The sequence below is a fragment of the Aethalodelphis obliquidens genome, unplaced genomic scaffold (assembly GCF_003676395.1).
Source record: "Aethalodelphis obliquidens isolate GAN/ISIS:26980383/991018 unplaced genomic scaffold, ASM367639v1 scaffold14, whole genome shotgun sequence".
NCBI lineage: Eukaryota > Metazoa > Chordata > Mammalia > Artiodactyla > Delphinidae > Aethalodelphis > Aethalodelphis obliquidens.
Window position 1 is genome coordinate 15,481,918 of NW_020837958.1, and position 27,547 is coordinate 15,509,464.

Genomic DNA, 27,547 nt, shown 5'->3' on the forward strand with positions numbered 1-27,547 from the left:
GCTCCATGGAACCACTAGGACTTCTCAGAGCACAATTTAAAAACCGTTAACTGGATCCAACAGTTAGTTGAATTATTCAGAATCAAGCATCTTGTAAAAAAGTCTCCATTTATCCTCACTTTGTACTGTGTACTGTTTGTAGTCAGTAATATTCTAAACAACATATAAACTTTATAATGTTAGTTGAAATTGTTCATGTAGTGGATATTGTGATAATTCCTCAACATCTAGTGCACCTCATATGATCAGTCGGTCTCTAAGCCAATTAATATCATCTCCATTCCTTATGCCAGTATTTGGTTCAGGAATGAGCATGTGATCTAATTCTGGCTAGCAGGAGGTGGTTCAAAGAAAAATTCTCTTACTCTTTAGTAAGAGTTCCAGGAAGAGACAGTTGCTGTGGAATACCTAAATTGCCTCTTGCTGCAGAATATATTTCATTATTATTTAATGGTTTAATTATGGTTTTCTGATAGTTATAACCAAAGCATCCTAACTTATACTGACAATTCATGCTTTTCATTACAGAATATTGTATTTTGTACAAAATGATGTTTAAAATATAAAATGTATTAATTTTGAACATCTGTATGATCGTTCACTTTTTAAGGGTCTTTGGGTACAAATAAATTCCTCCGGTTCCCAGATTATCTTTTTTTTTCCGATTCCTCCAAAGCTGTATCATAATGTCTCTTTCTTTTCTTCATATTCTTTTTTTCAATTAGCTCATCCTCCTTAATTCCATCATTCACTTCATATAGATGACTTCATATCTATATTTCTAGCCTCGCATTTCTTTTAATCTCCAGTTCTGTATTTTCAACTGCCTGCAGGTCATCGCCTTTTATGACTTACTGTAACTTCAGGGTCACCCATTGGATTGATTCTTTATTCTCCCCGTGCTTCCTCCTCCTGCTGCCAAAAAAAAAAAAAAAAAAAAAATCATGCAACTCTCCTTTCAAAGGAAACCATCTTGCTGCCTATGAAGGTGAACCATCACTGATACCTTGAAACTTCATTTGAGGGAATTCATCATATGTAACCTTTTATAATTTGAAAAATAATAAATGAATGATTTTTTTAGAACAGTAACAGCCTATGGCTTAGGCTTTGTGCTTTTTGGCTTTCTTAAGAGTGAATCTCAGAATATTGTCCCTCTCTTATTTCTTGTCTTTAATAGATTTTTCATCTATTTCATCAGTAAAGTAGATTTTTCGTTTCCTTTCCATTTTCATGCATTTCTGTTTCACATTTCATGGTCTCTTATTTCTTCTAGCTTCATCTAAACGCTTTGAAATCATCTTTTTTCCTTCATTTCCTTTGTCTATTCAATTATATCTTCCTTTAGAATGTCTCATATTTTTCATTATCCATTTCTCAGTGGTATAGACATTCATCATCTCATGTCTGGATTAATAAAATAGCCTCGTAGCCAGTGTTCTATTCTCCAGTTGTGGATTTTTTTTTTTTTTTTTGGGCGGGGGATGGTATGCGGGTCTCTCACTGTTGTGGCCTCTCCCGTTGCGGAGCACAGGCTCCAGATGCGCAGGCTCAGCGGCCATGGCTCACGGGCCCAGCCGCTCTGCGGCATGTGGGATCCTCCCGGACCGGGGCATGAACCCGCGTCCCCTGCATCGGCAGGTGGACTCTCAACCACTGCGCCACCAGGGAAGCCCTATTCTCCAGTTTTGATTCACTCTTTTTGCTAGACTAACTTTACTAAGTTACTAGTTTAATATTCTTGCTTCTACGTGCCTGACACATGCTAGATACTTAGCATATGTAGAAGGAATGATAAATTGAATAGTTCTCCTTTGTCTACCAAATCAAGTCCAAAATTTTTTTTCCAGCTTTATTGAGATATAATTGACATATAACACTGTTTAAGCTTAAGGTGTACAACATGTTGATTTAGTCCCAAACTTTTAAAATTGGCTTTCCAGAACTTCCATTGTCTGGTCCCATTTTACATCTTCAACATTGTTTCCTACTACTTCCTAATAAGCATCTTCCATTCTGTTTAATCCAAAATCTTTGTTGCCATTATCATAATTCTTAATTTTCCCTTTTTACCTTTTCTCTCCTCCATATTCCCTGCCCCAACTTGAAATGCCTTCTCTCAGCTTACTTGTATTAAACAGGATTGAGGCAGGAAACAGATGGTACATTGGTATGGGAAATCGAGAAAAGTTTGATGAAAGAGCTATTTACAGAGTTGTAGGCAGAGTTAAGGGAAACCAGCAAGGGATAGAAGCTAGACCTGATGGTGGCAAGGGAAGGAAGCAGCTGCTGGAACCTGGAGGGAGCTATAGGTAAAGCTGTAGAAGAAAGCTACAGTTCAGAAGCTGTGACCTTTGGTAAAGGTACAGAGCTATTGCCAATTTGTTGTCATGTAGGGAGGGGGCTGGGCAAACACCTCCATCTCTCTATCTTCCCAGCATACTGATTTACTGATGCCTCCCAGAGATTGAACCCCACAAGCCAGAGAGAAGAGAGCTTGCTTGCTGTATCCACAGATGCCACACAGGCCACAGAGAAAGTAGAGGGTGAATCAGGAGCGACAAATGAAAGATATCCAGTATACTACTCATTCTTCAAGGACTACCTCCTTCATTAAAACTTCTTTCATTATTCAGTACATGCTGATTGTTCTCTTTGTACATTATTTTGTCTGCCTGCTTTTCTGAAAATAAAGCCGTATCTCTTAACCCACGCGGTTACTTTAGCAGTCATTTTATGTAGTGCACATATCTAAAGGGAATATGTGAACTAAGACCAATGAATCCATTCTCCTGGATTTTGGACTAGGGGGTAAAAGGTAATCAATCAGGCAAGTTTCCCTCTAGGTGGCTGAGGTTATAACATGTAGAACTGTGGAGGTATTGACAGCCCTGTTTTCTGCTGTTCCTTTTTCAGCTTCCTTGATACCACATTCTCTTGGTTTTCTTCCTGCCTCAATTGACCGTATTTCTCAGCCTTCTGTATTAACAGCTTCTTTAATCCATGAATCTTGGAGTTCTTTAAGACTCAGTCATTTGTCATCATCTTTCCTCTAACTAGTAACTAAATGACTGCACCTGTTTCCATAGCTTTACATACTATTTAAAAACTGATACATGAGAAATATGTGTTTATTGTAGAAAAAAAGAGAAAACACCTAACAGCAAAATGAAGAAAATAAAAATTTCCTGTAATCTCACCACACTAATTAACCAACTTCGGTACTTAAATACAACCTTTTAAAAATTGAAGTATATTAATCAAGATTCTTAATTGTAAGATGATTTTTTTTAGCAAAGGAATTTGGATGTTGGTCATCTCAGACTTGGAAAATTGTCAGAAACAAGAGAAGGTATATAACCAACTTCCACTACTAAGTTGTTGTACACTGCAGCTTGTACCATCACTGTTGACCATAGTAGATACTGCTACTGCTACAGCAGTATCACTGTTATCCATGGAAGGTTGAAGTAACTAGCATAGCCCCTGCTATCTACCAACAGAAAGGTTTGCAGCAGTTCTTGTTCTTATGTTACTAGTTCCTGATCCAATATCCAAGACAAGTGCTTCTGATTATCAGAGCCTGGTGTCATGCTTATAAAAGTAGTATTTGGCATTTCCGGCTTCTCTAGTGGGCCTTCAAAATGCACAGGGAGTTCAGGTGCTGTGTAATCAAGAATGTGAAAATCAGATCCTTGAGTATTTAATAAACAATATACACAGAACAGCAGTACAATAAAGTACACAGCATTCAGAAGTTGGTGTTTCGGGATTTAAATGTGTTTGGATGTATCTGTTAAACTCAGTGGATATATAACTTCACAGTGAAGACTTCTTTTGTATCCCCTTCAAGTCTATCCTCTACAATGATGCCAGAGTTATTCTTCTAAAATGCAAATCTTGTTATGTCATTCTCTTATTCAAAATCCTTCAGTGGTTAATTCCTCATTGTCTATAGGATAAAATTAAAACTCTTTAGCTTGGCCTATAAATCTTTCAGTATTTGAATTTTGCCAAATTTCTAGTCACAACTACCAGTACTCTACTCCTCCCCCTTACCCATAACATATTAGCTCCAGCCATACCATATTAGTTCTGTTTCCCTGAAAAATATACTCTTTCATGTTTCTGTACTTTCTGAATCTTTTTGCCTGGAATATCTACTCATTTTTTTGTCCTCTTCATAAATTTATCTTCAAAGACTCAGTTCAAATACCACTTTCCTGTGTAATGCCTCCTTGATGCCCTCAACCAAACTGTTTCATTCTTTATACTTCTATACATTCCTTCCTGTATTATAGCACTCATCACATTATAATTATTTCTTACATAAATTTTTCTTATTAGCTGCTAATAACTTGGGAATTGATAATCTTTTATATCATGTTTTTATCTTAAAGGATTTTTGTTGAATAAGTCATCAGTGAAAACACCCTGCTTCTGGTTGGTTAGTTCATTTAGTTAGTGTATTCTTTTTAAGAACAAAGATCATGCATTCTATCTTTGTGTCATTGCGTTTGCCTATTCCATAACTACAAATAGCATTGGCTAATTATCTTGCAAGGAAACTAGGGAAAAAGGACCTTGATGGGCAAGTAGTAGTATCTTAATATATGAAATATAGTAAATTATAGTGATAGGTTTAAAATGAACTTTAAAACTGTCAGAAAAGTGCCTTGCTTTGATGAAACATGTATACTGAATTCTCTGTTTGATGTTTCTTATGTTAAGGAACTTAAAAAAGTAACCTCAGACTTGATAAAGACCAAGGTCACATGTCAACAACATAAGATGGGAGAAGAAAACATCAATTTAACAATTAAAGAACAAAAATTTCAAGAACTTCAAGAAAGACTCAAAATGGTATTTAATTAAATATATTCATGTTTATAAAATGAACATTTTTGTAAAATTTATGAGATATATAAACAATAAGAGGATTATAATACAAAAACGTTCCTTCTTTGTAGAGTTAATATACATAGTAAAAAAGATTTTACAAATTTTTAAAAAACTGCTAGGTAATTTTTGGCATTATCAACAAAACTTTAAGATAATAAAATTTAGCTATAACCACTTTATTTTCACTTTAATATGGTATCAGGTAATCTTCTGGTATAATGGTATCCTCAGGAAAGCTTTTGGAGATGAGAAATTCTGTAGTTTCTAACATTAATGTTTATAAGTTTGCACCAGCCTGTACTGGGTATCTAACACCATCTTCAGTTCACTAGAGTCACTGCTTCAACAGTAATCAAACATTGGTTCTCTGGAGTAATAATAGGTCATCACACTCCCAAATTTGTTAAGCACTGAATTGAATGTACAATTTGCTGAATTTTGTATCATAACTTTAAAATTATTCACATTTTTTAGGAATTGGAATTAAATAAGAAGATTAATGAAGAGATTACCCATATTCAAGAAGAAAAACAGGCAAGCAATCATAAGATAATTTGGAAGCCAGTAAATATTTTAAAAACCAAATACAATGTGGGAAATAAACTAAGTTAAGTAACAAATGGAATCATGCCTAGGTCAATTCCTAGCACATAGTAAGCACCCAGTTGGTGTATATTGAATGGATACATGTGTACCTCTTTTAACCAGGTCTCACCTATACTCCCATTAAAAAATAAATCAGAGGAGAAATGGAGAGATGTTCATCAAAAGATACAAACTTCCAGTTGTAAGATGAGTTAGTTCTGGGGATGGAGTGTATAGCATGATGACTTTAGTTAACAATACTGTATCATATATTTGAGAGTTGCTAAGAGAGTAGATTTTTTTTTTTATGCGACTCCGAAGACATATTATTTTAAAAGTATTTAGTTAGTTGAGGGGTAGTCGATTTACAATTTTATATTAGTTTCAAGTGTACAACATAGTGATTCAAAATTGTTATAGATTATACTCCATTTAAAGTTATAAAATATTGACTATATTCCCTGTGCTGTACAATATATCCTTGTAGCTTATTTATTTTATACAGAGAGTCTTAAATGTTCTCACCACATACAAAAAACTTGGTGATTATGTGTGGTGATAGAGATTTTAACCTTATCGCGTTAATCATATCACAATAAATATGTGTATCAGATCATCACGTTGTACACCATAAGCTTACATGTTATATGGCAATTATATCTCAATAAAGCTGGAAAAAAGATTACATTAAAATATTTTATAAATAAATAAAATAAAAAGAATAAAAATAAATTAGTTTTTTTCCTTAGTTTGGACCACTGGCAGATAATTATTGAAATGTATGTATGCTTAGAGCATGCATTTACAGGACATTTTACTCTCATTTGCATTTATTTGATATTTATACTTATTCTATTCTAAAAAAACATATGTGAAAGAAAATTTCTCTTGTTTCTTTTTTTCCTCTTCTGCTTTTCCTCTGTTTGATTCTGAATGCATGCCATGCCATCCTAGCCCACCAGCAGTGATATATCTTAGTAGTGATAATATTTACCATTTGGGGAGAAAACCAACAAAAGTTTTAGTTTTGAATTCTTTACATTTTTCAGTAGTGTCACAGAATTTGTGGTCCATTTCAAAAACTTTGTTAATTATTTGAGGAACTCTTAGAAATAATACTTTGTAAGAAATCATGTAATACAAATTATGTTAAATATTAAATTAATAAAATATGCCATTAATTTCAGTATATTGTTTATTATGGCATTGAAATTAAACTGTAAAGATAATAAGAAACTAGAAAATATATTTTTAAGAATGAGTTTAGAAACATACCTACTGCCTTAAAACTTTATCAATTAATATGTCATATTTATACTTTTTTATAGGGCATCATCATTTCTTTCCAACAATTGCAGCAGTTACTTCAGCAACAGACTCAAGCTAATACTAAAATGGAAGAAGAATTGAAGGTGCTAAAAGAAAATAATCAGGATATATATACATATCCTGATTTTTTATATATATATATATATATATATATATATATATATATATAAGTATATTTTCATCTAATGAGTTTTACCTGTTGCATTCGTCTGTTCAACTTTATCTGAGATCATTTTGAATTTTAAGGGTAAAATATTGGTCTCCTTCATCAGCTTGTTATCAATGTCCAAAATAATGAGCATTTATTTTATTTTATTTATTTATTTTTCCCCAGCATTTTTAATGAAAATTTTTGAACATACAGGAAAGTTGAGAGAATTGTATCATAAACAATCATACACCTACCGCCTAGATTCTACAATTAATATTTTACCTATTTGCTTTATCATATGTTTCTCCACCCCTTTTTTATAATATGCATTTCAAAGTAAATTGCAGTCATCTGTACACTTCACCCTTAACATATTACATCATGAGCATCATTGAATAGAGTTCAGTACTTGACAGATCTTTTGTTTGCTTTTTGAGGTAAAATTTATGAGCATGTTTTATTTTAACATTTAAGTTGCTAGTTAAATGTTCAGTTTTATCAAGTAACTGATTTGTAGCAGATTGGATGGGTTTGTGTTTTTTTTTTCTGTGTCTTAGAATTGTGGCCAAGATCCAAAACTGAAAATAAAAGGTGACAAGTGTCACCACATTCTAGGAGAGGAATCTGTGACCTCACAGAAATGGAGTGGGGCGGGGGGGTGGAAGCTCCCTCTTCACAGGAACATGATAGAACTGGCCCTATTACCATAGCAATCACCCCATCATCCTCTTCCCAGTATATATACGAAAATGATTGTGGAGGAGAAGTTATGGCCACTGATGTTTTGGGAGTGCAGGTTCATTAAGAGAGATTTTTCTCTTACATTCCTAATAGAGAGAGATGCATTTCCCCTCATGAATCTAAGTGAAAGAGTCTACAGGAAAATCATGTAAAAATTGGGGTACAAAAAGGGGAAACTGCCATCTTGTTTTTTAGATGGATGTTTGAGATGCTGTCGAAACCTGAAGGTCCACTGTGGTGTTGCCAGTAAAATGTGATAAGTTCACATGGGAGAACTTGGCATATGTTCCTTGAAGTTTTGAAGTGTATACCAAGAACATGTAGACTGATGCCCAGTGCTAGTCTAGAAATTTCAAGGAGGAAAGTTTTTGGAGTAATCTGTTCTAGTGGAGCTTGAAGTGTATATTATGCTTGTTCTAATGCTATATGGCCCTGGAAGCATGCAGAATTGAGAATATGGTGGTTCCTTGGCTCTATGTGAAGGCATGTGGAGGTTAGTGGAAGAGCAGGAACTGCCAAGTGATGGGATGTTCAACTCAAGAGAAGGCGTTGGGGACATGTTCCACTGGGGTGGCCAGTGGAAAATATTTGTGCACCCCTGAAGGGATTCTTGGTAATGAAGGGTGGAGCTGAGCATTTCCCAGGAAAAGTACATTCATCTCCCACAAAAAGACTACTCTCAGCAGAGGCCTGGGCCAGCTTCATGGGAATGTAACCAGTACAGTTGCATAAAACCCAGAGGAGCCTTGAGTTCAGGTTTAATATTCTGTGGTCACTATCTTAACATTTTTTTTAAATTAATTAATTTATTTTTGGCTGTGTTGGGTCTTCATTTCTGTGCGAGGGCTTTCTCTAGTTGCGGCGAGCAGGGGCCACTCTTCATCGTGGTGCGCGGGCCTGTCACTGTCGCGGCCTCTCTTGTTGCGGAGCACAAGCTCCAGACACGCAGGCTCACTAGTTGTGGCTCACAGGCCTAGTTGCTCCGTGGCAAGTGGGATCTTCCCAGACTAGGGCTCGAACCCATGTCCCCAGCATTGGCAGGCAGATTCTCAACCACTGCGCCACCAGGGAAGCCCCGTCTTAACATTTTTTTAAAATTTTATTTATTTATTTAATTTATTTTTGGCTGCGTTGGGTCTTCGTTGCTGTGCGCAGGCTTTCTCTAGTTGCGGCGAGCAGGGGCTACTCTTCATTACGGTGCACCGGCTTCTCATTGTAGTGGCTTCTCTTGTTGCAGAGCACGGGCTCTAGGCATGGGCTACAGTAGTTGTGGCTCGTGGGCTCTAGAGCGCAGGCTCAGTAGTTGTGGCCCACAGGCTTAGTTGCTCCACAGCATGTGGGATCTTCCCGGACCCAGGCTCAAACCCATGTCCCCTGCATCAGCAGGCAGATTCTTAACCACTGCGCCACCAGGGAAGCCCCATTTTTAATTTTTATATTTGAATATATGTTTTGTAAATTAAGTCTGATGAGAAAATGGAGCATGCACTGGGGCTTGAAGCCTCAGCTCCAGCGTTCTCCTGCCCCCTACTGCCTACCAGGAACCATTCTTGGCTTCTGGCTCTTCTACCCTTTGGTGCCCTCAGCCCGGCACAGCCTTAGCCTCCCTGCTCCTGTCTTGCCACTGCTGTGAGTCGACTGGGTCACATTGGTGGGTAGAGGCTTGTGTTCTCTTGTTGCCCTTTAACACAGGTGGAGGCCTAGATGTAGCAGGGAGGGTCTGAGCTGAGTACATGTGCCCTGAAGCATCCTCTGTCCCAGGTTGGCAATGCCCCGGCACATTAGGTAGGTGCCTTGGCAGGGAGTGAGTCACCAGTCCAGGTACTGAGTTGCATCCCTGCTTGGCAGTTGCAGTCCTTTAGAGGTTACCCACCTACCATAGGTTGAGGCAGAGGAACCATGGGATGGAGAGACTGACTTCACCAACTTCAGCCAGGACATAATACATAGGTCTAGCAGCTTGCAGGAGGTAGAACCCAGTGCTGAGTCGTGTGGTGAGGCCCTTAGGCATCTGTGAGGGTCTGCCTTTGGCCTGTGAATATCCCAGGGGACCATAGCATTAAGTAGAAAATAAAAAACACCATGGTAGGTGGAAAGGAAGGAAAAAAGAGAGGGGGAGAGAGAGAAAGAGAGAAGGAGGGAGGAACCACAAAGAAAATAAAAAGTTTTGTATCTAAGTGTCTTTAATTTCTGGCACCTGGCCCCAGAAATTATGCTGAGTCCATCATCATTGAATGAAACCAAACTTAACCTGAACAATAAAACACTTATCTTCTTACCATTGATGTTCTATGACTAGTCATGTAAAGAGAGGTTTGCCTTCCTCTTTTCTTTTGCCTGCCCCCAGTACTAGGGAGAGGGAAAACGTATACTAGAGCCAAATCTCTCCCTTCTTTTAACGCTTTCATCTACTCCAATAAAAGATTAGTTTAAAAAAATTTCTCTTAAAGTCCAGTTATCAGCAAGTATCTCCCCCCCTCACCTCTTCTACCCACCCTATAGATGCATAACTGGGACTGTTTCTCTAAGGTGTTGAACCTTCTCTCAAGAAACATATGATATAATGTATCCAAATTGTTGATGAGTAACAGTTATCAGGATTGTCTGATAATTTTCAATCCATTTAAAGGAGTTGATGTGTAGATTTTTAGGATGATCAAAATGTTAGAGATTAGCCAGTCCAACCATTTCATTTTGTGATGAAATAGAGATCCACTAAATGTAAGCAGTGTACTTCAAGGCCCTATAATTAGTGGCAAAACCAGAATTAAATCTTTGTCTTGATTCTACTTCAGCACTATTTCTACAACATTACATTGTTAAGATATTTTTTCCTAGATCTGTGAGAACTACCATTCTTGTTACATCAGTCATACAAAGACTGCAACTTTCAAATTGCCTTTCATCGGCTCTAAATCCAATGTTTATGTATTGTTGAATTCTACAGGGCCTACAGTAGTCATAAATATATGTAGTCATGTGTTTCTTTGAGTTAGTGATGAAGGTAACTGTGGTTCCAGGATCTTTTAACTATAACTGCCAGTATTTTAGATAATCCAAATGCCTCTCTCTTTTACCAGCCCCATTATTGCCTGAGCCTTGATAGTACATGGAGAAACTAGATTTCATATAGTAAAATTTCAAACGAAGTATTGGCAAGAACAGGTTAGAATTGTCCGCTTTTTAACAGATAAGGGCATTAAAAAATAAACAATACCATCTATCATCACTTTCATTTTATAAAAGATAACGTTTTAACACCAAAAGTATATTAAGGATGTAATATCAGATAAAGGACAGTCCTTTACAAGAGAACACACTTGATGACTTTATATTGACATTTTTTGCCATGGACTAGTGAGATTTTTGTCATGGATCAGTACTTGTTTACAGACTGGTGTTGGAGAACCACTGATATATAGTATAACAAAATATTAATGTTTAACTGTTGCTGAGGATTATGCTGCATAGATATCTCAAGTGTTTTCCCGAGGAGCATTCTAATTCCACCTGTACTAAAAGGGATCATTACTCTTCATAATGGCCTACTGTTTTTCAGTGCTCTGCAATCATGCTATCATCTGTCTTATTTTTTTTTAAGTACAATTTGGAGCATAGAGACCTAAATTCTCATGATAGAGAATATTTTCTACTATGATTTAATCATAGTTTAGTCCAGATAAAAGTATAGTTATGCTGCTATTATCATAGTGTTAGGAAGAATAATTTATTTATTTAGTTTGCTCCTATAGTCATAGTGTTAACATAGTATTAACCAGAATAATTTACTTAGTTTTTGGTATATTAAAGCCTTAACAGGTGGTTTTATTTTGATTTTCCACAATATACATTTTTTCAGAGAGGGTTTTCAGACTTATTAATCCAGATGCAAATAATAGCAAATAACTTCCTGGTAGACTGTAAATTCCATAAAAAGAGTAACATTTTCACTAATAAGAGCCCAAAAGAGTATCTGCCACATAGTAGGAGCTCATTAAATCTTATTAAATTAATGAATGATTAACAATGAGTAAATTCAGACTCTTTGCAAGTTCAAATATTGCTAGGTCAGGGCTTCTGGTTAAACATATCAGATTGAACCTATACATTCCCTTCTATTTCCTTCTGAAACTGCAATATATGACATTAATAAATCCACAAGGATGAGGAAATAGGGAGAAGAAATGATAAAAATTAAGTTTTAAAAGCGGGAACCATATGGAAAATTAGTAATTTACTTAGCAAATGAGAGAAAGTAGAAACCCAAGTTGAAGATACAGAAATAATCAGGAATTGCAAGCATCATGTGCCTCTAGAAGTAAGGTGCACAACTGAAGCCAAAACCTAGAAGGTCTATATAGGAAGCTGTTGCATATCCAGATTCTTTCCCCTACCCTGCACAAATAGGCACTCCCTGTCTTCTGCTTGGCAGAAGATTGGAGAATTACTTTGGAGAGTTTGAGGAGCAACTGAGGTTTGGGAGATTCAGTAGTGTGCTAGAGGCAACTGGTACCAGGGAGAGCTAGTTGTTAGAGCTGTTGTCATTTTGTAAGTTGGTTCAAATGAGTGGTAGCTTGAGTTGACCATGGTGGGGTTTTTAACACTAATGAAATTGGCAAGTGCTGCAAATCAGGCTTTTTTTTTTTTTTTTTTTTTTTTTTGAGACCCTATTTACCAGCACAGTACTAAGAGTATTGTATTGAAAACAGTTTGGGAAGTCTAAATACTGAATTCTGAAACCTCCCAGCCTAGTCCTTAAGAGGACAGTTAGCCTTGTAACATCCAGGCAGCAGAATGGAAGATTCCATTATAGGGCAACTAACCTGCTCAAGAGAAGAGACTATAGCTGCTGCAGTTAAGCTCTCCCGATGAAACAACTCAGCCAGATCAGTGCACAGTGAAGCCCACCATTATAGTGACAAAATTTTGTAGTTGACAAAGCTTTCAGCCAGCTTTTTAATATTTCATTGTTAAATATGAACAAGCAGTTAAGGATCACTGGATATTTGAAGAAAGTCTCCAGTGTGAAAAACAAACAAAACAAACAGGGTAATGAAAAAAAACTTGGAGAAGCTAAGAAAATATACTCAGTTAAGAGAAATATATTTATTAATCCACAAAACAGTAATTGAGTCTAAAAAAAGAAACATTCCTAGAATAAAAGAGAACCCTTAAAATAAATGTATTAGTAGACATGAAAAAGTACAATGGAAAAGTTGGAAGATAATATCGAGATGATCTGAGAAAGTAGAACCAAAAGACAAGAAGATGAAAAACAGGAAAGGAAGAAAATGAGGGGTCAGTTCAAGAGGTCTGGTGAGTTTCAGAGAGAACAGAGAAGATGGAAGGAGAGCAAGTGACCAAAGAAATAATGCAGGAAAGTAACCCAGAACTGAAGGATCTGAGTTTGTTTTGCCTAACACCAGTGCATATCATTACGAAATTTCATACTACACTTAAAGAGAAGATTATAAAACTCTCGGGGGGAGAAAAAAAAGTAGGTCACATAGGAAGGATCCAAAATGAGAATGGCAACATAATGACTTCAGACTTTTCATTGGCAGCACTGAAGGTAGAAGATAATAGAACCATGCCTTCAGAGGTTCCAAAGCAGAATTGTATGGTATTTAGCCAAAGAAGTTGTTGAGTATTGGTAGAATAAACATATTTTCAGACAAGCAGGGTCTCAAAAAATGCCTCCTTTATCAAGAAGTAGTAGAAAGGTTGCTTTATCAAGACAAGGGAGTAAACCAAGAGGAAATCATGGGATCTAGGAAACAGGAGACCCATCACAGAAGAAAAAAGGAAATTTTCAGAGATTACCTGATCAGTGTAGCAGAATGAAAGAGCAATTGGTCCAAATTCTAAGGGAAGGATGGAATGTCTCCAAAACATGGAAACTGAGAAAAAACCTGGCAGTTTCTTTTAGATGGGGGTATAAGTAGGGACAGGAAATGATTGATATATATTAATATAATATACTTTTTAAGAACATAATGCTCTTGGTCATTTATTATTACTAGGATAAAGTCTGTGGTATACTCTCCCATGTCTCCTCTAAACTTTGATTTGTCCATCTTAAAATACAGTGTTATTAATATAAATACTGTAAATATTTATTACAATGTTAAAGTACTAAGCATCTATTAAATACATGCCATTGTAAATATTCAGAGACTGCCCTGTTATTATAATATGTACCTATAAATTAAGATGAAATCATGACTTCATGAAAATATTTGCATTGTCCTAAAGTAGAGGAAGTCAAAATAGGTATTCATTGAGTGCTCTCAAAGTGCATAGTTCTTTATGAGCTAGAGGAGAATCTTCATGTTAAAATTGCAAAATGCTTTTTTTAGATGTTTCCATAATTTTGCATAATTATATCCTTGCATATTGATAATCTGTATAGTAATTGAGAACTCTAAATAGATGGAATACTATGAAGCCTTTATTTTATTTTATTTATTTATTTTTTTGCTTTTATTACTTATCTTTATTTGAACAGAAATCTTAAATCTTCAGAGGCTCACAAGTCCACTGTCTACTGTAGTTTCCTCTAGCTTAGAGACTCTCCTTAGTGCTTTGACGTTGTGGGTTCTGCCTTCACGGGTGTGGTGAATCCATGGCTTAACCCCAGCTGCTTTCACTCATAACTGAGTGGTTAGCAAGACCTCCTATGGCCCCATCCTGTCCACTTCACAGCCAACTGATGGTCATGTCCTTGCTCTTTCCAGCTTTTGAGGAGGATGAGGTGTTTGGGTTGAATAGGGTCCAGGGGTACTTCAGGTGGATAGGCAGACCTATTGGAAGCACACTTATAAACAGAGGTTGGTATAGTGGCTATAATTTTGACATAATTAGCAATAGTAGGTCCTTTTAAAACATCACTGGATTCTTCTGCCTGAGTAGACACCTGGAAAAGCCTGCCACACAAAATTTCAAAGGGACTTAATTTAAGCTTGCTTCTGGAATCCACTCTAATCCATAACAGGGCAACTGGCAAGGCCTTATCCCAAGTGAAGTTAGTCTCGACATACTTTAGCATTGCTCATTTTTTAAATGTATGATTCATTTTCTCACCTTTTCCTGTTGATTGTAGTCTCAGGATAAATGTAGTTTCTAATCAATACACAACGCTTTAGACACTTGTTGGGTTATGCTAGAGACAGCAGCTGGTCCATTGTCACTTTGAAGGGTGTTAGACGATCCAAATTAGGGAGTAATTTCCATAATGAGGGCTTTAACTACTTCAGAGATTTTTTTCTGTCCAGGTGGGATATGCTTTCACTCATTCCAAAAAAGGTACAAACACTAACACGGATTTAAAATTTCCTGGGGCTCTGGGAATTTGAGTAAAGTCTATTTTCCATTCCTCAGTGGGGCAAGTTCCTCTATGTTGAGTTCCCATTTGAGGGGACCTGTCATGCAATTCTGAGTGACTTGCTGGATGACCTTTTGCAGAATAGCCCCCATTGTTATTATTATTTTTTAACATCCTTATTGGAATATAATTGCTTTACAATGGTTTGTTAGTTTCTGCTGTATAACAAGGTGAATCAGCTATACATATACATATATCCTCATATCTCCTCCCTCTTGCATCTGCCTACCACCCTCCCTGTTGCACCCCTTTAGGTGGACACAAAGCACCAAGCTGATTTCCCTGTGCTATGTGGCTACTTACCACTAGCTATCTATTTTACATTTGGTAGTATATATAAGTCTGTGCCACTCTCTCACTTCGTCCCTGCTTACCCTTCTGCCTCCCCGTGTCCTCAAGTCCATTCTCTACGTCTGCATCTTTATTCCTGTCCTGTCCCTAGGTTCTTCAGAACCACTTTTTTTTTTTTTTAGATTCCATATATATGTGTTAGCATACAGTATTTGTTTTTCTCTTTCTGACTCACTTAACTCTGTATGACAGACTCTAGGTCCGTCCACCTCACTACAAATAACTCAATTCTGTTTCTTTTTATGGCTGAGTAATATTCCATTGTATATATGTGCCACATCTTCTTTATCCATTCATCTATCGATGGATGCTTAGGTTACTTCCACGTCCTGGTTATTGTAAACAGAACTGCAATGAACATTTTGGTACATGACTCTTTTTGAATTATGGTTTTCTCAGGGTGTATGCCCAGTACTGGGATTGCTGGGTCATATGGTAGTTCTATTTTTAGTTTTTTAAGGAACCTCCGTACTGTTCTCCATAGTAGCTGTATCAATTTACATTCCCACCAACAGTGCAAGAGGGTTCCCTTTTCTCCACAACATCTCCAGCATTTATTGTTTGTAGATTTTTGGATGATGGCCATTCTGTCTGGTGTGAGGTGACACCTCAATGTAGTTTTGATTTGCATTTCTCTAATCATTAGTGATGTCGAGCATTCTTTCATGAGTTTGTTGGCAATCTGTATATCGTCTTTGGAGAAATGTCTGTTTAGATCTTCTGCCCATTTTTGGATTGTGTTGTTTGTTTTTTTGATATTGAGCTGCATGAGCTGCTTGTAAATTTTGGAGATTAATCCTTGGTCAGTTTCTTCATTTGCAAATATTTTCTCCCATTCTGAGGGCTGTCTTTTTGTCTTGTTTATGCTTTCCTTTGCTGTGCAAAAGCTTTTAAGTTTCATTAGATCTCATCTGTTTATTTTTGTTTTCATTTCCATTTCTCTTGGAGGTGGGTCAAAAAAGATGATTTATGGCATAGAGTTTTCTGCCTATGTTTTCCTCTAAGAGTTTTATAGTGTCTGGCCTTTCATTTAGGTCTTTAATCCATTTGGAGTTCATTTTTGTGTATGGTGTTAGGGAGTGTTCTAATTTCATTCTTTTACATGCAGCTGTCCAGTTTTCCCAGCACCACTTACTGAAGAGGCTGTCTTTTCTCCATTGTATATTCTTGCCTCCTTTATCAAAGTTAAGGTGACCATATGTGCGTGTGTTTATCTCTGGGCTTTCTATCCTGTTCCATTGATCTATATTTCTGTTCTGTGCCAGTACCATACTGTCTTGATTACTGTAGCTCTGTATGATAGTCTGAAGTCATGGAGCATGATTCCTCCAGCTCCATTTTTCTTTCTCAAGATTGCTTTGGCTACTTGGGGTCTTTTGTATTTCCATACAAATAATGAAATTTTTGGTTCTAGTTCTGTGAAAAATGCCATTGGTAGTTTGATAGGGATTGCACTGAATCTGCAGATTCCTTTGGGTAGTATAGTCATTTTCACAATGTTGATTCTTCCAATCCAAGAACATGGTATATCTCTCCATCTATTTGTATCATCTTTAATTTCTTTCATCAGTGTCTTATAGTTTTCTGCATACAAGTCTTTTGTCTCCTTAGGTAGGTTTATTCCTAGGTATTTTATTCTTTTTGTTGCAGTGGCAAATGGGAGAGTTTCCTTAATTTCTGTTTCAGATTTTTCATCATTAGTGTATAGGAATGCAAGAGATTTCTGTGCATTAATTTTGTATCCTGCTACTTTTCCAAATTCATTGATTAGCTCTAGTAGTTTTCTAGTAGCATCTTTAGGATTCTCTATGTATAGTATCATGTAATTTGCAAACAGTGACAGCTTTACTTCTTTCCGATTTGGATTCCTTTTATTTCTTTTTCTTCTCTGATTGCTGTGGGTAGTCTTCCAAAACTATGTTGAATAATAGTGGTGAGAGTGGACAACCTTGTCTTGTGCCTGATCTTAGAGGAAATGGTTTCAGTTTTTCACCATTGAGAACGTTGTTGGCTGTGGGTTTGTCATATATGGCCTTTATTATGTTGAGGTTAGTTCCCTCTATGCCTACTTTCTGGAGGGTTTGTATCATAAATGGGTGTTGAATTTTGTCGAAAGCTTTTTCTGCATCTATTGAAATGATCATATGGTTTTTCTCCTTCAATTTGTTAATATGGTTTATCACATTGATTGATTTGCGTATACTGAAGAATCCTTGCATTCGTGGGATAAACCCCACTTGATCATGGTGTATGATCCTTTTAATGTGCTTTGGGATTCTGTTTGCTAGTATTTTGTTGAGGATTTTTGCGTCTATGTTCATCAGTGATATTGGCCTGTAGTTTTCTTTTTTTTGTGACATCTTTTTCTGGTTTTGGTATCAAGGTGATGGTGGCCTCATCACCTTGGAGTGGATAGAATGAGTTTGGGAGTGTTCCTCCCTCTGCTGTATTTTGGAAGAGTTTGAGAAGGATAGGTGTTAGCTCTTCTCTAAATGTTTGGTAGAATTCACTTGTGAAGTCATCTATTCCTGAGCTTTTGTTTGTTGGAAGATTTTTAATTACAGTCTCAATTTCAGTGCTTGTGATTGGTCTGTTTATATTTTCTATTTCTTACTGGTTCAGTCTCGGGAGGTTGTGCTTTTCTAAGAATTTGTCCATTTCTTCCAGATTGTCCATTTTACTGGCATATAGTTGCTTGTAGTAATCTCTCATGATCCTTTGTAGTTTTGCAGTGTCGGTTGTTACTTCCCCTTTTTCGTTTCTAATTCTATTGATTTGAGTCTTCTCCCTCTTTTTCTTGATGAGTCTGGCTAATGGTTTATCAATTTTGTTTATCTTCTCAAAGAACCAGCTTTTAGTTTTATTGATCTTTGCTATCATTTCCTTCATTTCTTTTTCATTTATTTCTGATCTGATCTTTATGATTTCTTTCCTTCTGCTAACTTTGGGGTTTTTGGGTTCTTCTTTGACTAATTGCTTTAGATGTAAGGTTGGTTGTTTATTTGAGATGTTTCTTGTTTCTTGAGGTAGGGTTGTGTTGCTATCAGCTTCCCTCCTAGAACTGCTTTTTCTGCATCCCATAGGTTTTGGGTTGTCATGTTTTCATTGTCATTTGTTTCTAGGCATTTTTTGATTTCCTCTTTAATTTCTTCAGTGATCTCTTGGTTATTTAGTAGTGTGTTTATATTTTTTACAGATTTTTTTCCTGTAATTCATATCTAGTCTCATAGCATTATGATCAGAAAAGATACTTGGTACGATTTCAATTTTCTTAAATTTACCAAGGCTTGATTTGTGGCCCAAGATGTGATCTATCCTGGAGAATATTCCATGAGCACTTGAGAAGAAAGTGTATTCTGTTGTTTTTGGATGGACTGTCCTATAAATATCAGTTAAGTCCATCTTGTTTAATGTATCATTTAAAGCTTGTGTTTCCTTATTTATTTTCATTTTGAATGATCTGTCCATTGGTGAAAGTGGGGTGTTAAAGTCCCCTACTATTATTGTGTTAGTGTCGATTTCCCCTTTTATGGCTGTTAACATTTGCCTTATGTATTGAGGTGCTCCTATGTTGGGTGCATAAATATTTACAATTGTTATATCTTCTTCTTGGATTGGTCCCTTGATCATTATGTAGTGTCCTTCTTTGTTTCTTGTAATAGTCTTTATTTTAAAGTCCATTTTTTCTGATGAGAATTGCTACTCCAGCTTTCTTTTGATTTCCATTTCCATGGAATATCTTTTTCCATCCCCTCATTTTCAGTCTGTATGTGTGCCTAGATCTGAAGTGGGTTTCTTGTAGACAGCAGATATATGGGTCTTGTTTTTGTATCCATTCAGCCAGTCTATGTCTTTTGGTTGGAGCATTTAATCCATTTACATTTAAGGTAATTATTGATATGTATGTTCCTATTAGCATTTTCTGAATTGTTTTGGGTTTTTTATTGTAGGTCTTTTCCTTCTCTTATGTTTCCTGCCTAGAGAAGTTCCTTTAGCATTTTTGTAAAGCTGGTTTGGCAGTGCGGAATTCTGTTAGCTTTTGCTTGTCTGTAGAAGTTTTAATTTCTCTCTCAAATCTGAATGAGATCCTTGCTGGGTAGAGTAATCTTGGTTGTAGGTTTTTCCCTTCATCACTTTAAATATGTCCTGCCACTCCTTTCTGGCTTGCAGAGTTTCTTCTGAAAGATCAGCTGTTAACCTTATGTGGATTCCCTTGTATGTTATTTGTTGCTTCTCCCTTGCTGCTTTTAATATTTTTTCTTTGTATTTAATTTTTGATAGTTTGATTAATATGTGTCTTGGCTTGTTTCTCCTTGGATTTATCCTGTATGGGACTCTCTGTGCTTCCTGGACTTGATTGACTATTTCCTTTCCCATATTAGGGAAGTTTTCAACTATAATCTCTTCAAATATTTTCTCAGCCCCCTTTTTTTTTCTCTTCTTCTTCTGGGATCCCTATAATTTGATTGTTGGTGCATTTAATGTTGTCCCAGAGGTCTCTGAGACTGTCCTCAGTTCTTTTCATTCTTTTTTCTTTATTTTGCTCTGCGGTAGTTATTTCCACTATTTTATCTTGCAGGTCACTTATCTGTTCTTCTGCCTCAGTTATTCTGCTATTGATTCCTTCTAGAGAATTTTTAATTTCATTTATTGTGTTGTTCATCATTGTTTGTTTGCTCTTTCGTTCTTCTAGGTCCTTGTTAAACTTTTCCTGTGTTTTCTCCATTCTATATCCAAGATTTTGGGTCATCTTTACTATCATTACTCTGAATTCCTTTTCACATAGACTGCCTATTTCCTCTTCATTTGTTTGGTCTCGTGAGTGTTTACCTTGCTTCTTCATCTGCCATGTGTTTCTCTGTCTTCTCATTTTGCTTTACTTACTGTGGGGTCTCCATTTCGCAGGCTGCAGGTTCGTAGTTCCCATTGTTTTTGGTGTCTGCCCCCAGTGGGTATGGTTCATTCAGTGACTTGTGTAGGCTTCCTGGTGGAGGGTACTGACGCCTGTGTTCTTGTAGATGAAGCTGGATCTTGTCTTTCTGGTTGGCAGGAGTGCATCTGGTGGTGTGTTTTGGGGTTTCTGTGAACTTATTATGATTTTATGCAGCCTCTCTGTAGCTTGCTGGTAGTTGAGTGGAGCTGGGTCTTAGCGTTGAGATGGAGATCTCTGGAAGAGTTTTCGCCATTGATATTATGTGGGGCCAGGAGGTCTCTGGTGGACCAATGTCCTGAACTCGGCTTTCCCACCTCAGAGGCTCAGACCTGACACCCAGCTGGAGCACCAAGACCCTGTCAGCCACAGGGCTCAGAGGAAAACGGAGGAAAAAAAAGAAAGATAGAAAATAATAATAAAATAAAGTTATTAAAATAAAAAAAATTTTTTTAAATAAAATAGTAATAAGGGGCTTCCCTGGTGGCGCAGTGGTTGAGAGTCTGCCTGCCAATGCAAGGGACACCGGTTTGTGCCCCGGTCCGGGAAGATCCCACATGCCACGGAGCAGCTGGGCCCGTGACCCATGGCCGCTGAGCCTGCGCGTCCGGAGCCTGTGCTCTGCAACGGGAGAGGCCGCAACAGTGAGAGGCCTGCGTATCGCAAAAAAAAAAAGAAAAAAAAAGTAGTTAAAAAAAAAAGAAAGAAGAGAGCAACCAAACCAAAAAACAAATCCACCAATGATAACAAGAGCTAGAAACTATACTAAAAAAAAGAAAACAAAGAAAAAAGACAGACGGAGCCCTAGGACATATGGTAAAAGCAAAGCTATACAGACAAAATCACACAAAGAAGCATACACGTACACACTTAGAAAAGGGAAAAAAATATATGTATATATATATAAAAGGAAGAGAGCAACCAGATCAATTAACAAATCTACCAATGATAATCTCTAAATACTAAACTAAGATAATCATAAACCAGAAACAAATTAGATGCAGAAAGCAAACCCCAAGTCTACAGTTCCTCCCATAGTCCACCAGTTCAATTTTGGGATGATTCGTTTTCTGTTCAGGTGTTCCTCAAATGCAGGGTACATCAAGTTGATTGTGGAGATTTAATCCGCTGCTCCCGAGGCTGCTGGGAGAACTTTCCCTTTCTCTTCTTTGTTCCCACAGCTCCTGGGGTTCAGCTTTGGATTTGGCCCCGCCTCTGCGTGTGGGTCGCCTGAGGGCATCTGTTAGGGGGCTGTGGGTCCCTCAGGCCAGAGGGAGGGAGGGGTACGGAATACCAGGTGAGCCTGCGGCGGCAGAGGCCAGCGTGACATTGCAACAGCCTGAGGCGTGCCGTGTGTTCTCCCGGGGAAGTTGTCCCTGGATCACGGGACCCTAGCCGTAGCGGGCTGCACAGGCTCCCGGGACGGGAGGTGTGGAGAGTGACCTGTGCTCGCACACAGGCTTCTTGGTGGCTGCAGCAGCAGCCTTAGTGTTTCATGCCAGTCGCTGGTGTCTGTGCTGATAGCCGCGGCTCGTGCCCGTCTCTGGAGCTCATTTAGGTGGTGCTCTGAATCCCCCTCTCCTCGTGCACACCAAAACAATGGTCTCTTGTCTCTTTGGCAGCTCCAGACTTTTTCCTGGACTCCCTCCCGGCTAGCTGTGGTGCACTAGCCCCCTTCAGGCTGTGGTCACTCAGCCAACCCCGGTCCTATCCCTGGGATCTGACCTCTGATCAGCTCCCAGCCCCCACCCGCCCCAGCGCGTCAGCAGACAAGCCTCTCAGGCTGGTGAGTGCTGGTCGGCACCGATCCTCAGTGTGGGAATCTCTCCACTTTGCCCTCCGCACCCCTGTTGCTGCGCTCTCCTCCGTGGCTCCGAATCTTCCCCCCCACCCCGTCTCCGCCAGTGAAGGGGCTTCGTAGTGTGTGGAAACTTTTCCTCCTTCACAGCTCCCTCCCAGAGGTGCACGTCCCATCCCTATCCTTTAGTCTCTGTTTTTGTTTTTCTTTTGCCCTACCCAGGTACGTGGGGAGTTTCTTGCCTTTTGGGGAAGTCTGAGGTCTTCTGCCAGCATTCAGTAGGTGTTCTGTAGGAACTGTTCTGTAGGTGTATTTTTGATGTATTTGTAGGGAGGAAGGTGATCTCCACGTCTTATTCCTCTGCCATCTTGAAAGTCCCCTAGGCCTATGAAGCCTTTAACATGAGATAGATCTATATATAATGATATGGAAATTAAGCAAGATACATTATTCATAATTTTAGAAAAGCAGATTGCAGAACAACATGGTATGTATTATGTGGTTTCATCTCTACTTAAGATATATTTTATGTACTTGTATGCTTATAGATAATTTCTGGAAGGATACACAAGAAACTACTAGAGTGGTTACCTCTGGGGAGGAGAGCTGGAAAAACAGTAGAGGAAAACTTTGCCTTTTCTTTCTATCCTTTGTGTGGCTTGGATGTTTACCCTGAATGTACTTAGCTTTAATAATGATAAACAAATGAACATAAAAATTTCAGATATATTAGACATGTAGTGAGAGTTCTTACTATTTGTCCTTTTAGAGAAGTTTACTTGGATTATCAGCAGACACTGAAGAAACCTAATAATATTGGTGACACTGATTTAATTGCTTTTAAACCCTTGTCTTAGAAAACAGTCGTATTTTTACCCTTTAAAGGATTTTTGGGAACAGGAGAGGGGAGTGTGGTGGTGATTATATAATATGTTAATTTATGAGGTAATAAGTTAATATAGTAAATATTGAAGCTCTACTAAAAAAGTGTTAATTTGAAATTAAAAATTTAAATTGTAGTTAAGAGTCTTCCAGCCAATTAATTTCTGAAATAAACAGATATGGAAAATATGTTCCATGGTAGATAAAAATTTTTAGTAGGGTTAGGCTGGATTGTGCTACATTTCATATTTTTCAGTGCTGTAGTTTATATTACTTTTTCAGTACATTAAAACTTATGCAGTGAAACTGAATAATGGCAATGTTTTTATACCCTTTTATAGCCATTTCTTTTTCATAACCTCCCCCTATTTCCTGTTAACTAAACTATAAGCACCTTTCTGTTAATTTATGAAAATTATTGTTGAGGTAGCACATCATCACTGATCTGTATGGCACTTTCAGCATGTTAGAAGCAAAGGTCCAAGCAACATAAAACACATCAAAATTCATTAATGTGGTATTGATTATTTTTTGGATAATTAATTTTATTGCAGACCCTTGAAAGAGATAATGAGCTGCAAAGGGAGAAGGTGAAAGAAAATGAAGAAAAGTTCCTTAGTCTTCAAAACAAGCATGAGCAAGCACTAGAAACTTGGAAAAAGCATGTAGGTTTATTAAGCAGTAAAATATTAAAATATTTTAAGTAGTAGACATTTAAAATAACTATTAAGTGCTAAAAAAATATTGCAAAAATAATATAGGAATAAAGTCCGACACATTGTCTTCTTGTACTTATATTTCCAAGAAGTGAATGTTTTTAAAGCTAAATTTAATAAAATTTTCTGTAATGCTTTTGTGCATGAAAAACCATACATATATGTGTGTATTTATGTATATTTTGTATGACTTTTCATATGTGACAAAAATTAATTTTCCTTTTCACAAAACCATTGATAGTGTTTTAGTAAATGATTATAATAAAGAATTATATAGGTCTTATTGTTAGCTGATCTCTTTAGCTTTCCTCAGCAGTTTTGTTGACTTGTATTAAAGCCATGTTTAGAACATATATACAGTAGTTGGGTTCTATAGTATTAACATTTTATCATGAGAATTGTTATGTTATAAATGTGACTATTGCCTTAAAGCACAACTCTTTATTTTACATTAAATTTTAATTTCAGTGAAGTAGATAATAAAAGTGAAAAGTGATGTAAATTAAAGTTGTGAAATATAAGGTTCACTTTTAAGACTGGTGAACCCCCAAATAGATTACTTTATTATCTATTTTTATTGCCTTCAATTCTTTTAAAAGAACTAAAAAAAATAGAAGGTAATTATTTAAGTGTTTATGAAAGCTATATTTTGGGTAAGTAAGATTATATTTTAAACTATTATACTAATTATAATATATAATTCTAATACTATACTAATATATTTTATAATAATATATATATGCATACTATTCTGTAGATGATTTTGTTTGATGTAAATTGTTTTGTAAGTAATTCTTGATTTTTTGATCCATTTGCAGCTAACATGTTCTCTTAATCTGTATTTTGAAGAGATCAAATCTTCACTGATGAATTTGATAAGCGTTACCTAATTCTCAAAAAATATTTTGTAATTAATTGTATCAGAATACTATAAAATGCTTAGTGGCCCCTAAATAGGTAAAGTTCGTCATTAAGCAACAAGCATAGTAATTTTCATTTTAGCTTCAGCTAATCTACCTTGCATCCCAACACTTCCTTCTCATTTCTAAGGCTTAAAAGATCATGGAAATAGTACTGTCAGGATAAGGAAAACTATGAAGTAAAAAGAGAATATAAACTTGAATATGCCAGCCACACCAAAAATAATTAGTTGAGTTAAGAGAAAATTAAGCATTTATTTTTCCTAATGATATTTCAAGTATGTCCCTCTCCCAAGAAAAGAAAGTCAATTGAATTAAGAAAATAAGCATTCAGCTTCACTGGTGAGGCCGCAGTCTATAATTTGGATAAAATTGGTTTTCTCTTAGGATTTTTAGCATCTAAAATCATTTCACTTCCATATGATTTCATACTAAACAGAACATAGGTAAATTTCTAAAAAGCTGCTTTGGTTCTATAGGAGTTTTCTTGAATGGGAGGTCAGATCTACTCTTTAATTGTGTTTCTATCTTGATACCAGTTTTTCACCATTCTTGAGTGAAGGAGAATTATAGTGTTGCTACTGAGATTGGATCAAAATGGGTTTCTAAAAATCATTAAAAGATACTGACAAAAATAAGATGAAATCATATATACTGCTGTTTAAAAAAATAAACAGTGAATATTACTAGATAATATATTTAAAACTCATGGAAATGTCTTAAAGAACATGGTATGTGTATCTGTTTTTATTTGGCTAGTTATACAGCCAATGGTTGTGTGTAGATAAAAAGATAATAAATGGGGATGTTTAGAAATTATTTAGGGAAAGGGGGTATCACAAAAGGAATTCAATTCACAACATATTTGAGCATCTGTTATGTGTTAGGCACTATTCTAGGTGCTGGATTTTCAAAGATGCCTAAAATACAAAGATTATTAAAGAGCTCACACTCTCAAAAGACAGGTAATTATTAAGTTAACCACAATACTGTTGAGTGTTTTTAGTAGTGTTAACATTAGTATTAACAAATTACTGTGAAAGCCCAAAATAAATCATATTGTTTAACTAGGTTGGAGAAAGTTTTAGAGAAAAGATGACACTAGAATTTGGACTTGAAAGATGAATAGGGTTTCACCAGGCAGAAGGTGCCTGCTTCCTATACTTCCCATTCCACTCTGTGGGTATTCCATTTAAGAAAGGGAAAAATGATGGAGGCATGAAACTGCATTCTCCAGGATGATGAATAGTCTGATCTAGAATGTGACAGTGGAAATTAGGTTGAGATCACCTTCTGAAGAGTTCTTTACTAAGGAAGTTGAATTTTATTTTATAAGTAATGGGAAGCCATTGAGATTTTTAAAGCAGAAAAGTGACATAGATCTGCATTTTAGAAAAATAACTCTTGCAACAGTATGGAGAATGGCGTTATGGAAAGAGATTAGTAAGAAGAATGTTGCAAATAATCTAACCACGAGCCTATGAGGTTGTAAATTAGGGCAACAGTAGTGAGAACAGAGAAGAGGGATAGATACAGGAAGCATTTTGGAAGTAGAATTAGCAGGATTAGTGACATTTTATGTATAATGGATTTTAGAAGGAAAAGGAGTAAACTATGATTCTGAGATTAATATAATGAGCAGAATAATAATGTCACTAATTGACATAAGGAATGTGAAAGGAGAAGCACCATTTGGTGGATGAAAATGAGTTTAATTTGGGAACTGATGAATTTATGGTGACGGCAGGACATCTGACTTGAAATGTATATCATGCATTTGGAAACGTGAATCTAATCATAGGAGAGAGGTTGGGAGTGAGATATAGGTTTAAGACTTATTAGCATAAAGATGAAATTTGAGGGTATGATAAGATCATCTGTGGAAGGAGTGGCAGACTTGAAGAGAAGGCTAAATAAAGAAGAAAGAGCCTTGGGGAACACCAACATTTTGCTAGTGGTTAGTGTGTGTATATTGGGGCAGGAGGGGAGAGGGAGCCTGATAAGAATGGTGAGAAAGGTAGAAGGATAGAGAGAGAGTAGTACCATGAAAATGAAGAAAAGAGGCTATTTCAAGAATAAGTAGTCAACATAGTCGAGCTACAGTGCTGTTAAATGGTGTGAAACTTGGAACAAGTCCTTTGGCTAATTTGCAGGTGATAGCTGAGAAAAATAATCAGTAGAACAATGAGGGCAGAAGTCGGTTGTTAAGGAGTGATGAGAGATTAGAATTTGAAAGTAGTAAGAGTGGACTTTATTTTAAGAAGTAAGAGAGATAGAGTAATTGAGTCAAAGAGAAAAAAGTTAGGAACGTGACAAGAGCATATTTGTGGGCTGAAAACATGCTGGTATAGTGGGAAAGATTGAGACTAGGCAGGAGTGAAGAGATCTTTGCTAGAGCTAAGCTCTAAGGGAGACAGGAGTGACTTCCCTGATGGTCTAGTGGTTAAGACTTCACCTTCCAATGCAGGGGTGCGGGTTCGATATCTGGTCGGGGAGCAGATCCCACATGCCTCGCGGCCAAGAAAAACCAAAACATAAAACAGAAGCAATATTGTAACAAATTCAATAAAGACTTTAAAAATGGTCCACATCAAAAAAATCTTTTAAAAAAGGGGGGGAGGGAGAGACAGGAGAGGATGGGATAGAGAGCACTTGTGGAAGTTTTAGTCGTTTAAAATTAAGAGAAACTTTTGTAATATTTTATGACAAAAAGGTATTTTTCTCTTCAATGGAACTTACTTTGTCTTACATTTGAGGTTCCTATGAAGGAGAACCCCCCCAAGAAAAAGATTATGAAATTTTATAGCCAGTAAAAGCCCAGTGTGTGAATGCAAGTATTAGGCTGAAGAGTCAGTTTC

The 27,547-nt window shown here is 36.7% G+C and overlaps 1 protein-coding gene across 1 annotated transcript in view; it reads left to right on the top strand.

Moving 5' to 3' along the window:
* Positions 1-27,547, top strand: part of CCDC73 (coiled-coil domain containing 73) — a 105,036-nt gene that overhangs the window by 57,866 nt on the left and 19,623 nt on the right. Inside the window, exons 9-12 of the mRNA XM_027115104.1 lie at positions 4,732-4,863; positions 5,377-5,436; positions 6,816-6,917; positions 23,605-23,718. Of these exons, the coding sequence (XP_026970905.1) occupies positions 4,732-4,863; positions 5,377-5,436; positions 6,816-6,917; positions 23,605-23,718 (408 nt within the window). The remainder of the gene's footprint in view (positions 1-4,731; positions 4,864-5,376; positions 5,437-6,815; positions 6,918-23,604; positions 23,719-27,547) is intronic.